This window comes from Carcharodon carcharias, chromosome 3 (genome assembly GCF_017639515.1).
Source record: "Carcharodon carcharias isolate sCarCar2 chromosome 3, sCarCar2.pri, whole genome shotgun sequence".
Taxonomy (NCBI): Eukaryota; Metazoa; Chordata; class Chondrichthyes; order Lamniformes; family Lamnidae; genus Carcharodon; species Carcharodon carcharias.
In genome coordinates, this window is record NC_054469.1 from 17,429,441 (window position 1) to 17,445,968 (window position 16,528).

The 16,528-nt window shown below is 46.9% G+C and overlaps 1 protein-coding gene across 1 annotated transcript in view; it reads left to right on the top strand.

The window, feature by feature from the left end:
- The window catches only part of LOC121275974 (vasoactive intestinal polypeptide receptor-like), a 79,834-nt gene that overhangs the window by 32,537 nt on the left and 30,769 nt on the right, over positions 1-16,528 (top strand). The window contains exons 6-7 of the mRNA XM_041183917.1: positions 3,057-3,154; positions 6,132-6,264. Coding sequence (XP_041039851.1) covers positions 3,057-3,154; positions 6,132-6,264 — 231 coding nt within the window. The remainder of the gene's footprint in view (positions 1-3,056; positions 3,155-6,131; positions 6,265-16,528) is intronic.

The window sequence follows — 16,528 nt, forward strand, 5'->3', positions numbered from 1 at the left end:
GCGCAGTGGTATTGTCACTGGACTAGTAATCCAGAGACCCAGGGTAATGCTCTGGGAACCTGGGAATGGTGGAATTTGAATTCAATAAAAACCTGGATTTAAAAATCTAATGATGACCATGAAACCAATCGTCGATTGTTATAAAAACCCATCTGGTTCACTAACGCCTTTTGGGGAAGGAAATCTGCTGTCCTTACCTAGTCTGGCCTACATGTGACTCCAGACCCAGCTGCCCTCTGAACCAGGGATGGGTAATAAATGCTGGCCTGGCCAGTGATGTCCATACCCCATGAACGAATAATAAAACGAAACTAAGTCAGCAGGGCTTTCAGAGCCAGCAAAGGCACAGTGGGCTGAATGGACTCCTTCTGTGCTGATAGTTCACAGGGTCCGCTCACAGCGTTTATCTGTTAGTCACTTCACAGAATCGCCGAATTGCTACCGCGCAGCAGAAGGAGGCCATTCAGCCATCGAGCCTGCACCGGCTCTCACTTAGTGCCGCTCCACCCCACCCGGCCTTCTCCCCGTAACCCTGCACATTCTTTTCGGATAACAGTCTAATCCCCTTTCTTATGCCTCAAAGTAAATGAGTAATAAAATATCCTGAGGGCTGATTCTCCGCGCACTGGCAGGAAGAGAGGCCGTGGGAAATCCAGGCCTACTCCGATCAGCGGAAGCCTTAGCTCAAGAGCAAAAGGTTCCTCGCAGGCAAGACTTTTTTTTTATAAAAACTGCCAGCTGGGGTTTTTTTTTTAATGGTGGTTGCTAAACAATTTACTCTAGTGACGATGGTTTCTGCAGCCGGCCAGCAGAAATGATTTACACTCAGTGTCGAATCTATTTAAAGTTTATAAGGTTTATAAATTAGCTAACCAGGCACACCTTCGGACAACTGCGCACACAATTGCTGTAACAAAGAAGTAGTTTTGATCTGAAGCGCTCCCATTGCAAACTAGCAGCTGCCAAGTGCTCAGAGATGCCGTAAATAATTCTTCCTTTGTGTTCACCTGACACTGTCATGAGGCGATCCACGGACCATTTTAACTGTGATTGACATTAGGCATAATAACACCCACCCTCCCCCCTCCCTGTTTCATTGCAAAGTAAACTTGCGTACCTGTGTGCATTAGGGCTGCCATATTCCTGGAGTGCAGTGGATGCTGGGACGCTGAATAAATTTAAGGTGGAGATAGGCAGATTTTTAATTAGTAACAGGCTGAAAGGTTATGGGGAGAGGGCGAGAACTTGGAGTTGAAGCCGAAATGAGATCAGCCATGATCGTAATGAATGGCGGGGCAGGTTCGAGGGGCTGAATTGCCTACTCCTGCTCCTAGTTCTTATGTTCTTATGGCTTGCCATCTCCAACCCTCGTGTTCAGTCCGAAAAGCATCTCCAATATTTTCATGACCAATATATGAAAATGATCGCAGAACTTGAAGCAAGTATCCGTGATTAGCCAACAACTCCTCTTCTTTTGGTCAGTAAAAGGAGTACCCTGTTGACGGACAAGGGATCAAGGGCTGACTAAACAGTTACGGGTCAGTCAGCCTGACCGCACCAGTGGACGAATTATTGAAAGTTATCGATGGATGGGCTGGTCAGGTGGACAGAAAAGTGGGAAAAGGAATTCAACCCGGAAAAGGGTGAGGCAGCGCATTTGGGAAAGCCAAGTGGTGATAGAGTGAGAAATGTAGAGGAGCAGAGGGACCTTAGAGTTCATGTCCGCAGATCCCTGCAGGGAGCAGGATGGGTGGATAAAGTATAAGGCATATGGGATACTTTCTTCTCTTGGCTGAGGCATAGAATATAAAAGCAGGAGGTTTTGCTAGAACTGTGTACAACACTAGTGAGACCACAGCTAGAGTACTGCATACAGTACTGGTCACCACAATACAAGAAGGGAGTGATTGTGCTAGATTTATACGAATTGGGAGCAGGGGTAGGCCATTCAGCTCCTTGAGCCTGCTCTGCCATTTAATAAGATCGTGGCTGATCTGATTGCGGCCTCAACTCCACATTCTACCCACCCCCGAGAACCTTTGACTCCCTTGTTAATCAAGAATCTATCTACCTCTGCCTTAAAAGTATTCATTGGCCCTGCCTCCACTGCTCCCTGGGGAAGAGAGTTCCAAAGATGCAGAACCCTCTGAGGGAAAAGATTTCCCTCATCTCCGACTTAAATGGGAGACTCCATATTTTTAAACTATGTCCCCTAGTTCTAGTCTCCCACACAAACATCCTTTCAGCATCCACCCTGTCAAGCCCCCTCAGGATCTTACATGTTTCAATAAGATCACTGCTCATTCTCCTAAACTCCAATCGATACAGGCCCAGCCCTTTCTTCATAAGATAACCCCCGGCCCACGTCCACCATCCCAGGTATCAGTCGTGGGAACAGTCACTGAATTTGCATCCTTTCTTAAATAAGGAGACCAAAACTGTACCGAGTACTCCAGATGTTGTCTCACCAACGCCCTGTACAATTGGATGTTGCCAGGACTGTGAAATTTTAGCTGTGAGGAGAGATTGGATAGGCTGGGGTGGTTTCCTTTGGAATAGAGGAGGCTAAAGGGAGATTAAATTGAGGTGTATAAAATGATGAGGGGCCCAGATAGAGCGGATAGGGAGGATCCATTTCCCTTAGCAGAGAGGTCAGTAACCCAGGGGTCACAGATTTAAAGTTTTGGCAGAAGGATTAGAAGGAAGTTGAGGAGTAATTTTTTCAGCAGAGCTGAGAAGGAGTCCGAAAGGATGGTGGGGACAGAAACCCTTAGCACTCTTCAAAGAAGTATTTGGAAATGGGTTTGAAGTACCCTGACCTACAAAGCTATGGACTAAGAATTAGGCTGGATGGCTCTTTGTGGTCACGACACGATGGCCCAAATGGTTTCTTCCTGGATCATAGGCTTTCTACATCCAAACCTAACTCGTCTATTGTTGTGTCAAGCAGCTACCAAGATGGTGGAATGTGAAGCAGATGGCCTTTGGCTCACACTTTAGTGTCAGCGAAACTGAAGACAATGCAAATAATCTGAACGCTTCTCTCTACCCCTCAGGAAGAATTCTATCGGGCAGTGAAGACCAGTTACACGGTTGGGCACAGTTTGTCCCTCTTCTCCCTGACGGCTGCTATGATAATCCTTTGTATTTTCAGGTAGGGAATCCACTGTGTTTTTAGCAGAATCATGCTTCCTTTCCTATGTTACAGCAGTGACTAACACCTCATGGACTCTGAAGCGCTTCAGGAAGGTCCTGAGGTTGTGAAAGGTGCTATATAAATGCAAGCTTTTTTTTTTGTTCTTTCACAGGACATGAGCGTCACTAGTTAGGCTAGGCCAGCATTTTAAGTGCCCATCCCTAAGTGCCCTTGAGAAGGTGATGGTGAGCTGCCTTCTTGAACCGCTGCAGTCCATGTGGTGTAGGTACACCCACAGTGCTGTTAGGGAGGGAGTCCCAGGATTTTGACCCAGCGATAGTGAAGGAACTGCGATATATTTCCAAGTCAGGATGCTGTGTGACTTGGAGGGGGACTTCCAGGTGGTGGTGTTTCCATCTATCTGCTGCCCCTTGTCCTTCTAGATGGTAGAGGTGGCAGGTTGGAAGGTGTTGTCGAATTTCCTTTCCAGTCACTGGCAGAGGTTTCCCTGGAGGGCTAGGGTGGATCGGGGTGGTTCAAATGTTGGGGAACCTGTTTTGAAGCCTGTGAAATTGACTGTGCCTTTATAACAGATTAAATGAAGTTCAGTTTAGTGGACCGAAACTCGCTCGGATGACAAATCAGGTGTCGAGATTCACTGTGTGCGCTGAGGGGTGCTGCAATTGGCTGGGCAATGCAACGAGTCTCATTGGCCACGTTCTTTTTGTAGGCATCAGCTGATGACACATGTAGACTGGAGTGTGATGCTTAACATGGTTAAGTAGCCACCTGGCTACGCGCTGTGTGGACTCGTTGATAAAGAATGCCCACTGGAGTGAGGTACCGGAGGGTGTCCCTGACCCACAGGAGAGATGGGGAGAGAAGCTGAAAGTAGCGGATTACAACCGGGCATTACAGCTGAGGCACCTCAAGCCGTACTTGATTGACAGCTGCGATAGCAAATCGGTGCTCTCGAGAAAGGTGGGAGGGGCTCTCACCTGTCTGTTAAAGACACAACCTTTGACTTTGGGCAATTAGAAGTCAATTGAAGTAAAAGTGGGAGTTGCTGAGGGGGGCGGAGGGGCATTCGTTCTAACATTTCCCCTGCCTCACTCTTGCTCAAAGTCAACATTTCCCCCACAGAATTACAAATGTTATAAAGTCTTGAAGGCCTAGGAGGTGCCCATTCGACCCATCAAGTCTATGCTGGCTCTCTGCGGAGCAACCTAGTCAGCTGCATTCCCCTACTCTATCCCAATAGCCCTGTAAGTTTATTTCCTTCATAGCGCCCATCCAATTTCCTTTTTAAATCATTGATCATCCCTGCATCAACCACCCTCGTGGGCAGCGAGTTCCAGGTCGTTACCACTCGCTGCGTAAAAAGGTTTTCCCTCACACTCCCCCCGCCTCTTTTTTTTCCCCTTACTGTTTCTCAGGATGTGGACATCACTGGCTAGGCCATCATTTTTTGTCCGTCGCTAATTCGCAGAATGTTACAGCGCAGAAGGAGGCCATTCGGCCCATCATGTCTGCACTGGCTCTCCGAATGAGCATTATAACTTAGTGCCATCCTCCTGCCTTTTTCCTGTACCCTTGCACATTGTTTCTATTCAAATAATCATCCAATGACCTCTTGAATGCCTCAATTGAACCTGCCTCCTCCACACTTCCAGACAGTGCATTCCAGACCCAAACCACTCGCTGTGTGAAAAAGTTTTTTCTCATGTCACATTTGCTTCTTTTGCAAATCACTTTAAATCTGTGCTCTCTCGTTCTCGATCCTTTTACAAGCAGGAACAGTTTCTCCCCACCTACTGTATCCAGCCCCCTCATGATTTTGAACATCTCTATCAAATCTCCCCTTAGCCTTCTCCTCTCCAAGGAGAACAGTCCCAACTTCTCCAGTCTGTCTTCATAACAGAAGTTTCTCATCCCTGGAACCATTCTTGTCAACCTCTTCTGCACGCTGTCTAGTGCGTCCACATCCTTCCTATAATGTGGCGCCCAGAACTGTACACAATACTCTAGCTGAGGTCTAACTAGCATCTTATAAAAGCACTGCATAACCTCCCTGCTCTTGCATTCTATGCCACTATTAATAAAGTCCAAGATACTGTATGCTTTATTAACTGCTCTCTCCGCCTGTCCTGCCACCTTCAATAATCTACAGGCATATACACCCAGGCCCCTCTGATCCTGAACCCACTTATTTTGTATTGTCTCTCCATGTTCTTCCTACGAAAATGCATGATCTCACGCTTCTCCACATTGAACTGCATCTGCCACCTATCTGCCCACTCCACCAACTTGCCTATGTCCTTTGTCCTTTTCAATTTTGAACCCTTCTAATGTCAGAATTACCTCCTCTGTCAGTGGCCTTGGTAGCACCTGCTAACTTGGTAAAGACAGATGCAAAGTATTCATTTCACACCTCAGCCATGCCCCATTGTAAATCCTCTTTTAGGTCCCTAATCAGCCCTACTCCTTCTTCTACCACCCTCTTACTAGTTATGTACCAATAGAAGACTTTGAGGTTCCCCTTTATGTTGGCTGCCAGTCTTTTCTCATAATCCCTCTTTGCTTCTCTTATTTGTTTTTTCACCTCCCTGCTGAACCTTCTGTATTCCACTTGGTTCTCAATTGTATTTTATACCAGACACCTGTCATAAGCACATTTTTCACCATCTGACATGGTGGGATTCGAACCCAGGTCCCCAGAGCATTACCCTAGGTCTCTGGATTACTAGTTCAGTGACAATACCACGACACCGTCGCCTCCCCAACCGTGATTTGGCTGCTATTGAAATCGGTATGTTGACAGTCCAGAAGCAGTTGAGGTCAGCAAGGAGGACAGTGGTCAATGAGCAGGCTCTATCACCACCTACCATCGCTGCCTGTTTAGTTGCCCTGCTGTGATGTTGAGCTTTTGCTATTTTACCATCATCTCCTCAATATGGGCCGTTTATAAGATCATTACTGTTCATTTTTCCTGCAGGAAGTTGCACTGTACACGAAATTACATCCACATGCACTTATTTCTATCCTTCATCCTGAGAGCCATCGCTGTCTTTATCAAGGACTTTGTCTTGTTTAAATCTGGTGAATCCGATCATTGCTTCACAGCCTCGGTAAGTACAGAGTAGAGGAAGTCTCTCTTTTCTTAAATTCATCGGCAAAGCTAACAAAACTATCATCCCTAATTGCCCTGGAGAAAGTGTTGGTGAGCCACTTTTTTGAACTGGCAGTTCATTTGGCGTAGGTACACCCAGCGTGCTGTTGACGAGCTCCAGGATTTTGATCCAGCGGCATTGAAGGAACAATGTGTGGCTTGGAGGGGATCTTCCAGGTGGCGGTGTTCCCATTGCCGGGGATTTTCCAGCCCACATGGGGCCACCAACATCCATTGACTTTTGGTGGGACCGGATGTTCCTGGTGGAGGGCCAGAAAATCCCACTCCATGTACCTGCTGCTCTTGTCCTTCTAGGTGGTGGAGGTCATGTGTTTGGAACATGGTGAAGGTTGAAGGAGTTGTTGCATATTCTAGATGGCACACACTGTGGCCACTGTGAAGGGAGTGAACGTTGAAGGTGGTGAATGGGGTGCCAATCAGGCAGGCTAGTTTGTACGGTGTCGAATTTCTTGAGTGTTGTTGGAGCTGCACTCATCCAGGCAAGTGGAGAGTATTCCATCACACTCCTGACTTGTGCCTTGTAGATGGTGGACAGGCTTTGGGGAGTCAGGAGGTGAGTTACTCATCGCAGGATTCCCAGCCTCTGACCTGCTCTTGTAGCCACAATATTTATATGGCTAGTCCAGTTCAGTTTCTGGTCAGTGGTAACCCCCAGGATGTTGATAGTGGGAGGTTCAGCGATGTTGATGCTAAACATCAAGCAGAAACAGATATATTCTCTCTTGTTAGAATTAGATTCTCTCTTGTTGCCTGTGTGTGGCATGAACGTTCTTTGCCACTATCAACCTAAGTATGAATATTGTCCAGGTCTTTTTTTTGCATGTTACTGGCTGGGCCAGAATCTATTGCCCATCCCTAATTGCCCTTGAGAAGGTGGTGGTGAGCTGCCTTCTTGAACCGCTGCAGTCCATGAGGTGTAGGTACGCCGACCGTTCTGTTAGGGCCTTGCTATACGATCACAGCCTGTTTCAGCCTCTGAGGAATTGCAAATGGTACTTAACCATCTAATTCAATTTACCACACAAGTAAAAGGGAAAGAAAAGTCTAAGGGCAGGATACCTTTGGTTCAAAATACTTTTAATTAAAGAAAACCCTGATGTGACAATTTGTTGCTACAGACCAGTTACTTCTTTCAATTGACCGTTTTATGACCCCACCAATAGGAAGCTGCCTGCTTGACCCCAGGGTCATCTCATTGGCTATAGTGAGGAGCCAACTTCAGACCAACCTTTGAGCTAATCTGGAGGCATGGGGGCATTGATTTGTTTTTATTTAACTTTGGGCCAAAGTAAACAAAATCAGAGCACATGGGATTGGGGCTAATATACTGATTGAGAATTGGTTGACAGACAGAAAGCAGAGAGTAGGAATGAACGCATCATTCTCAGGTTGGCAGGCTGTTACTAGTGGGGTACCGCAAGAATCAGTGTTGAGGCTACAGCTTCTTAGTCTACATGAATGATTTGGATGTGGGGACCAAATGTAATATTTCCGAACTTACTGACAAGACAAAATTGGGTGCGAATGTGAATTGTGAGGAGGATGCAAGGAGGCTTCTAGGGGATTTAGACAGGCTAAGTGAATGGGCAAGAACATGGCAGATAGAATATAATGTGAATAAATGTGAAGTTATTCACTTTCGTAGAAAAAACAGAAAGGCAAAGTATTTCTTAAATGGTGAGAGGTTGGGGAGAGTTGATGTCCAAAGGGATCCCTGGGTGTCCTTGTTCATGGGTCACTGAAAGCTAGCATGCAAGGTGCAGGAAGCAATTAGGAAGGCGAATGATATGTTGGCCTTCATCGTAAAGGGATTTGAGTACAGGAGTAAAGATGTCTTGCTGCAATTGTATAGAGCCTTGGTGAGACCACATCTGGAGTATTGTGTGGAGTTTTGGTCTCCTTGTGTAAGGAAGGATGTACTTGCCATAGAGGGAGTGCACCGGAGGCTCACCAAACTAATCCCTGGGATGGTGGGATTGTCTTATGAGGAGAGATTGAGGAGTCTGGGCCTGTATTGTTTAAATTGCAAAATTCTTACAGGGTGTGACAGGGTAGAGATGGATAGGATGTTTTCCCGGGTTCATGAGTCTAGAACCAGGGGAAACAGTCTCAGAATAAGGGGCAGGCCATTTGGAACTGAGATGAGGAAAAATTTCTTCACTCAGAGGGCGCTGAATCTTTGGAATTCTCTACCTCAGAGGGCTGAGGAAGTTCCATCATTGAGTATGTTCAAAGCAGAGATCGATAGATTTATGGAAACTAAGGACATCAAGGGATATGGGGATATTAGGGAAAAATGGGGTAGAGGTAGATGATCAGCCATGAATGGTGGAGCAGGCCTGATGGGCCAAATGGCCTACACCTGTTCCTCTATTCAAAGGGGGTTGAGGGGAGAGCGGTACACAAGATTATGGCATCGTTTGATAAGATAGATACAGAAAAGCTGTTCCCATTAGCTGATGCCACGAGCGCTAGGGGGACACAAATTTAAGGTGTTAGGCAAAAGACGCAGGTGGGACGTGCAGAAGAACTCTCTTACATAGCGACTGGCAATGACCTGGAACTTGCTGCTCACCAGGGTGGTGGAAGTGGAGATAATCAACGATTTCCAAAGGAAATTGGATGGGCGCTTGAAGGAAATAGATTTGCAGGGCGACAGGGATAGAATGGGACTGACTGGATTGCTCTCTACTGAGAGCCAGCATGGACTGGATGGGCCAAACGGTCTCCTGGGCTGTAATGATTCTACCGCTGTATCATTCTCCCTTTGTCTGTTTTTGAGCTGCTTAATTGAGGGACCTCTGCATGAGCAAAGGTCAGGTGGTGCAGGACCAAGGTTGGAAAGAGTGGAAGATCTGATGAAGCAAGAGCTCTAATGGTGGTTCAATGAGGCCGAATGTGGGTTTTAAAATCCCTGTAGCGTTGCAGAGATAAACAGTCCCGAGGGGGTTCCAGAATTCTACAGGTTTGAGGCTTTGACAAAGGATAACCTACAGCTGCATTTGCTGCAGAATATTGACCCTAACATAGCAGGGAAATGGAGGGTGGAGGAGCTTGTGAGGAGCAAGAGTGGGACAGTAGGAGCAACAATGGGAGCAATGAAGGGAACAGTTAGGAAAGAGGCAAATTCCTAGGCCACAGACGCTGAGGGCAGGAGCAAGGATACCGTAAGGATGAGAGTCCAGAGAATGAGGAGGATTTCGTGGAACTGAGTTGGGCAAGACCCAGTTTTGAAGCGAGGAGCACTGCTGTCGGTAAGGACACCATTCTGAGAGGTCAAGAAAACGTGTAGGAGTTAGTGAGGGTTCACAACGTACATGGTCCCACAAAGGAAAAGGGTGGGACTAGCCAAGAGCTCGGTACAGTAAAAAGCTTCGAGCGGTATAGAAAGTACAGGGGTGAAACGAGAAAGGAAATTAGGAAGGCAGAGAGAGGACATGAAAAAGTATTAGCAAACTAAACCAAGGAAAAACCCAGAGATGTCTTTCAAATGCATAAAGAGTAAGAGGAGGAGGATAACTAAGGAAAGGGTAGAGCCCATAGAAACCAAAAAGGTGTTGTGTATGAGGCACAGATTGTAGCCAAAGTTCTTCAGGAATGCTTTGTGTCTGTTTTCACAAAAGAGAAGCAGGAAGTAGTTACTGTAGTTAAGGAGGGGCAGTGTGAAGTATTAGATTGGTAAACACAGTAAGGAAAGAAATACTAAGGGGTTTGGCATCGTTAAAGACCAGGCTCAGAGGAAATGTATCCCAGGCTGCAAAGAGAAGGAAAGGAAGAATTCGTGGAGGCTCACTAGCTATTGGCATGGTGCTGGAAGGGAGCAAGAGATTGACTGGCCTCCATTAACTCGGGTCTGTCAGTGGTGGGAACATGAAAAGGGGGAAATATTCTGAGAGATGGCACAAATGGTCATATAGCGGGGCATGGATTATTGAAGGACAGCCATGGGCTTGTTAGGAGAAAGCCGAGTCTGACTAACTTGGTTGAATCCTTTTTTAAGAAGTAACAAGGTGGGCCGATGCAAGCAATGTGTCTGATGTGGTCTACGTGGATTTTAGCAAGGCTTTTGACAAGGTGCCACTTGGCAGACTGATCAGTACATTAAAGCTCATGGGATCGAAGGGAAAGCGGCAAGTTGGATCCAAAATTGCTTATTGGCAGGAAGCAAAGGGTTATGATCACTGATATTTTTGTGACTGGAAGGTTGTTAGGTCCACTGGGCTCAGTACTAAATCCCTTACTATTTATGGTGTATATCAATGATTTAGATTTAAATGGAGGGGACAGGATGAAGAAGTTTGCTGGTAACATGAAAATTGCCCGTGTGGTTGATTAGTGAGGGGGAAAGCTGTTGAATGACAAAGATATTAATGGACAGGTCAGGTGGGCAGAAAAGTGGCCAATAGAATTCAACTCAGTGAAACGTGAGGTAGGGCATTGGGGACAGAATAAATGGCAGCATTATGTGGAGTGTAGGGGAACGGAATGTATCTCTACAGCAAGAAACACAGAAAATAGGAGCTGGAGTAGGTCGTTTGGCCCTTCAAGCATGCTCCGCCATTCAGTATGATCATGGCTGATCCTCTTTCTCAACGCCGCACTCCCACACTGTCGCCATACCTCTTGACACCTGTAGAGATGAGCAAACTTATCTATTTCCTTCTTAAATACATGCAGTGACTTGGCCTCCACAGCTCCCTGTGGTAGAGAATTCCACAGGTTCACCACCCCCTGATATTGCACAATTTTTCTTTAGAGTTCACGGTCCATTTGTTTATGTATGAGGCCCCTTTAAACTTTTTTGGGCAGCCACTGGCGTGCTGTAACCTAAAGGGGCCAAATTGTACACAACCTGAGCAGCAGTTTAGAGGAAACATTGATCTACGAATCCTGGAGAGTAGCAGAACAGGTAGATACGGTGGTTAAGAAGGCACACAGGATACCTTCCTTTATTGACCTCAGCCAATAAAGCAAAGTAGGAATTGTATAAAGCATTAATTAGGCCACAGCTTTTTTTTTATATATTCATTCATGGGATGTGGACGTTACTGGCTAGGCCAGCACTTACTGCCCATCCCTAATTGCCCTTGTTCAGAGGGTATTTAAGAGTCAACCACATTGCTGTGGGTCTGGAGCCACGTGTAGGCCAGACCAGGTAAGGACAGCAGATTTCCTTCCCTAAAGGGCATTACTGAACCAGATTAGTTTTTACAACAATCGGCAATGGTTTCACAGTCATTAGACTTTTAATTCCAGATTTTAATTGAATTCAAATTGGCGGGATTCAAACCCAGAGCATTACCCTGGGTCTCTGGATTACTAGTCCAGTGACAGTCTAACTAGTCCGCCACACCTCCCCTTAAATAGAATATTGCGTGCAGTTCTGTTCACCACATTGCAGGAAGGATGTGTCAACACGAGAGAGGACGGTACAGGAAGTGTGAGATTTTAGCTCTGAAGAGAGATTGGATGGGCTGGGGTTGCTTTCTTTGGTACAGAGGAGGCTGAAGGGAGACTTAATTGAGGCGTAAAAAATTGAGGGACCTAGTGGATAGGGAGGACGCATTTCTCTTTGCAGAGTCTTAATAACTAGGAAGCATAGATTTAAAGTAATTAGAAAAAGGCTTAGAGGGAATTTGAGGAATAATTTTTTTCCCCCAAAGGGTGGTGAGTGTCTGGAACTCACTGATTATAAGGGTGGTATAGACAGAAACCTTACCACCACCTGGAAGTTCCCCTCCAAGTCACTCACCACCCTGACTTGGAAATATATCGCCGTTCCTTCACTGTCGCTGGGTCAAAATCCTGGAACTCCCTCCCCAACAGCGCTGTGGGTGTACCTACACCACATGGATTGCAGCGGCTCAAGAAGGCAGCTCCCCACCACCTTCTCAAGGGGCAATTAGGGATGGACAATAAAGGCTGATCGAGCCAGTGATGCCCACATCCCATGAACGAATGAAAGAAATGCTAAGATCTGCACTTGAAGTGCATTCATTTACAGAGTTAGAGACCAAGAGCTGGAAGGTGAGCTTAGATTGAATAGCTCTTTAATGGCCAGCACGGACACAATGGATCGAACGGCCTTCTTTGGTGTCGTGAATCTTTCTTTACTTCTATGAATTGGAAGTGGCAAACACACGGGCTTGAAGGAGCTACTGACAGAGGACTGCAATCGAAGTTGCGTAAAGTTTTTTTATGCTTGTATGGGGATGGTGGATGGGGTGGGGTGCGGGGCTCACAGGGGTATGAGGAGAGGGAAGGCTGAACAATTGCATTGCGATGATTGGAACATCTCAGCAGCTTTGTCCGGGAAATGTTTTATTTCTTTCATTTGTCGGTAACTGAATCCGGTGTTAATGTGCTGTGAAGTGACATTTTGGCGAGGGGAGAAATTCCAAGTCTGGAACGTTATGCTTATTTTTCTTGTCTGAAAAGAGAAATCTTGTCCCAGTCGTTTTCTTAACCCTGTCCGAACCCACGACTGGATTTAGTGAGAGCTGCGTCCATTGGCACTTTCAGCCTAAGGTCAGTATTTCCCCTTGACGAGTACTGAGCGCAGTGCTCCAGATGGGTCTGATCACAAAACACTCCTGAAAATCCATGACGTGATAAATGAAACAGGAGGACTTCAGGAAAAGTGGGCTTATTGCTCATGCCTTCTCCACTGTGGGACTGCCTTTATAATCTACTGCACACTCCGCATGCAGGCATACAAAGCTGATGGCGCAGGAGGAGAGGCGCTTGTCCACCAGATCTTCCGCACAGGACAGAGCATCTTGACCAAAGACTCTTCCCTCCATCTCCCCACCCCCACCATCCCTCAGCCACACTCCTGGGAGAGACGAAGGAGACAGGCAGGCCACTAAGAATAAGTTGCTCTTGAAAACTCCTCTTTCCACCCCCCCACCCCTCCCTCAGCCTCCCAACCCTGCAGGTGATTGTAACCAGTCCAGTAGAACCATGTGTTAGCTATAAAGTCACTTACTTTACACTTGATGCCATCTCATCCCCAGTCTGAAACTGTTCCCTCTTGACTGTACATGGCCTGTTTCTCCAGATTCTAGAAGAGTAAGAGGTGATCACATTGAAATGTATAAAATTCCTATTGGGTTCGGCAGGGTAGATGCAGGAGGGACGTTTCCCCTGGCTGGGGTGCCTAGAATCAGGGGAAACAGACTCAGAATATGGGGCAGGTCATTTCGGACTGAGATGAGGAGGAATTTCTTCAGATGAACCTTTGAAATCCTCTGTCCCAGAGGGGTGTGGAAGCTCAGTTGTTGAGTATGTTCAAGACCGTAAGGGCGATAGATTTCTAGATATCAGGGGATATGGGGATTGTTATAATATGGGTTCTTTGGATGTCTTAATGATGAGATCTTGAGACTTGTATATTTAAACGTGAGCTGTTTATTGTTAGCCTTTAACTATTTACTGATCCCAGGTTACTGTCATGCATGGTGCTGTTACCTCCATGTAGGCTGGCTGCAGAGTGTTCTTTCTAGACTGTTCTCTCAGTCTATTACCATGTGACTCTATACATCATACCGGGGGTGGGGCTATCCCATGTTAACCCTTGCCCTGCTGAGCACCTTTACCTTACAGTGGCATGCAGGCACATACAACATGGCTAGCACAGGTAAGTGGTGTTGGGGTAGAGGATTAGCCAAGATCTAGTTGAATGACAGAGCAGGCTCGAGGGGCTGAATGGCCTATTCCTGCTCCTGTTTCCTATGTTCCTATGCTTCTATTTCTCTACCTACTCTAGTGTGGTGACCAGAACTGATCACAAGCTGCCCAGTCACTAAACACCAGCTGGAAATACACATCAGTTTGGTCAGCGTTCTTTAGGAAGCAGCACCAAGTCCAGGGGCTTTTTGAGTGACTTTTTTTGTCAGGACCAGTGTGAGTGAATTAAGCAACTCCCCCACCACCAACCCCTTTATAGAGCTTAATGAAAGAAAAGAGGGAAAGGGAGGAACAGGAGGAGGCCATTCAGCTCCTCAAGCCTGCTCTGCCGCCATTAAATTTGTTCATGTTTGGTGAATCCAGGTGGTTAGATGGATACCATATCTCTCACAATCTTACGTTTCTAATTGACCCCCGGCCTCAATACTTTTATGGGGGTTAGTGGTCCAGATTCCCATTCATCTTTGTGTGAGGGAATTCTTCCTGGCATCACCTCTGGATGGCTTGGCTCTAATTTTAAGGTTATTCCCGCTTGTTCTATACTCCCGCAGCCCCACTCTGCCACCCCTCCCACCAAACCAGAGGAAATCGCTTCTCTCCATCTACCTTAGCAAACCCTTCAAACACCTCAGTTTGATCACCGCTGCTCGCCTGTGATCGAGGGAGTAGACCACTAGCCTATGACCATAAGACCTTAAGACATAGGAGCAGAAATTAGGCCATTTGGCCCTTCGAGTCTGCTCCGCCATTCAATCATTGCTGATAAGTTTCTCAACCCCATTCTCCCGCCTTCTCCCCATAACCTTTGATCCCCTTACCAATCAAGAACCTATCTATCTCGGTCTTAAATACACTCAATGACCTGGCCTCCACAGCCTTCTGTGGTAATGAATTCCATAGATTCACCACTCTCTGGCTAAAGAAGTTTCTCCTCTTCTCTGTTCTAAAAGGTCTTCCCTTTACTCTGAGGCTGTGCCCTCGGGTCCTAGTCTCTCCTACTAATGGAAACATCTTCCCCACGTCCACTCCATCCAGGCCTTTCAATATTCTGTAAGTCTCTATGGCACCTGTCCTTACAACTTAGTCCTTTCTCTCTCGTCACGTTGGTGAATCTCTGCTGCAGCCTCACCAAGTCCAATATGGCCTCCTTCCCTGAAGGGACGTGAAAGCAAAGAAACAGGCCTACAGAGGAGCCTGGAGTATAATATACAGGGATCGATGTTCCCTGCTGTTCTGTCTCCCTTCATTTTAGACATTCTGATAAATAGCACGGCAATCCTAGCATTTCAGTTGCGACCAGAGATTTGCTGGATTCTCCAGACAGACCAACCAAAGCCCAGGAGAAATAGTGTAAGTGGCTGAAAATCAGGCACTTACCATGCAACATGGTGTCAGCGGTGGCTCACTGAGTAGCGCAATAAGCCACAAGACTGACACTGCAGTGCAGTACTGAGGGGGTGCCGCACTGTCAGAGATGCCATCTTTCAGATAAGATGTTAAACTGAGGCCCCTCTCCCCTCTCACGCGGACATAAAAGATCCAGTGGCACCGTTTTGAACAAGAGTCCTCCCTGGCCGATCTGACCAATATTTGGCCCTCACTTTAAAAAAAAACAAATGGTCTGCTCTGCCGATTTGTGGGAGCTTGCTGTGCGCAAATTGGCTGGGTGCTTCCTACATTACTACAGTAACTACACGCCAATAAAAGACCCTCATTGGTTGTAAAACACTCTGGGACATCCTGAGGCAATGAAGGCGCTATAAAAATGCAAGTCTTTCATTCTTTGCTATTTTCTTTTAATTACAGCCGCGGTTGCTGGAGGGCATTTTATTGGCACCGAAACCGGGCAGTTTAGTTGCCTAAAGTCCTGGCTTCCATCCCCTATGAGGGAGGACGTCCCGCCCATTAAGGGTGACGACCAGTCAGAGGGCGGGCAGCTCTTCGGACCCGGCTGCACTGCCGAGGGCGAGCGGTGCCCGCTGATGGGACTGCAGTCAGTCGCCAAGCAAGAAGCAGCAATGGAAGCCGGGTTATAGGGCGGGCGAGGTGGCCTCACCCAGGCAGGCCGAGCGGGCAAACCCTGGCGAGGGGGAGGGCGACAGTTGGAAGCTCAGAACCCTGCCGGTTCCTGTCCAATCCTGAAGACTCACGTGCACTTTTATACCAAAAACAGCTCTGGGAAAACTGTAGACTTTAGCCTTTTTTTTTTAAGTGCAGTAAAGTCGTTACGATCCGGAATGTGTTGGCTGACTGGGGGCAGTCAAAGAAAGTTCAATAGTAACCCTCAAAGGGAGTTGAATAGACACGTATAAAAGGGAAAGTTGCAGGATTAGGGGGCAAGGGCTTGGATGTGGGACTAATTGCGATAGCTCTTTCAAAGAGCTGGCAGAGGCCCGATGGGCTGAACGGCCTCCTTCGATACCGTATGGTTATCTACTTCGTGATCAGTAGTATGTTCGACAGTCGCTATTTGGGTGTTAGACGATGCACCACAAACAGTGAGAGGTAAAGGC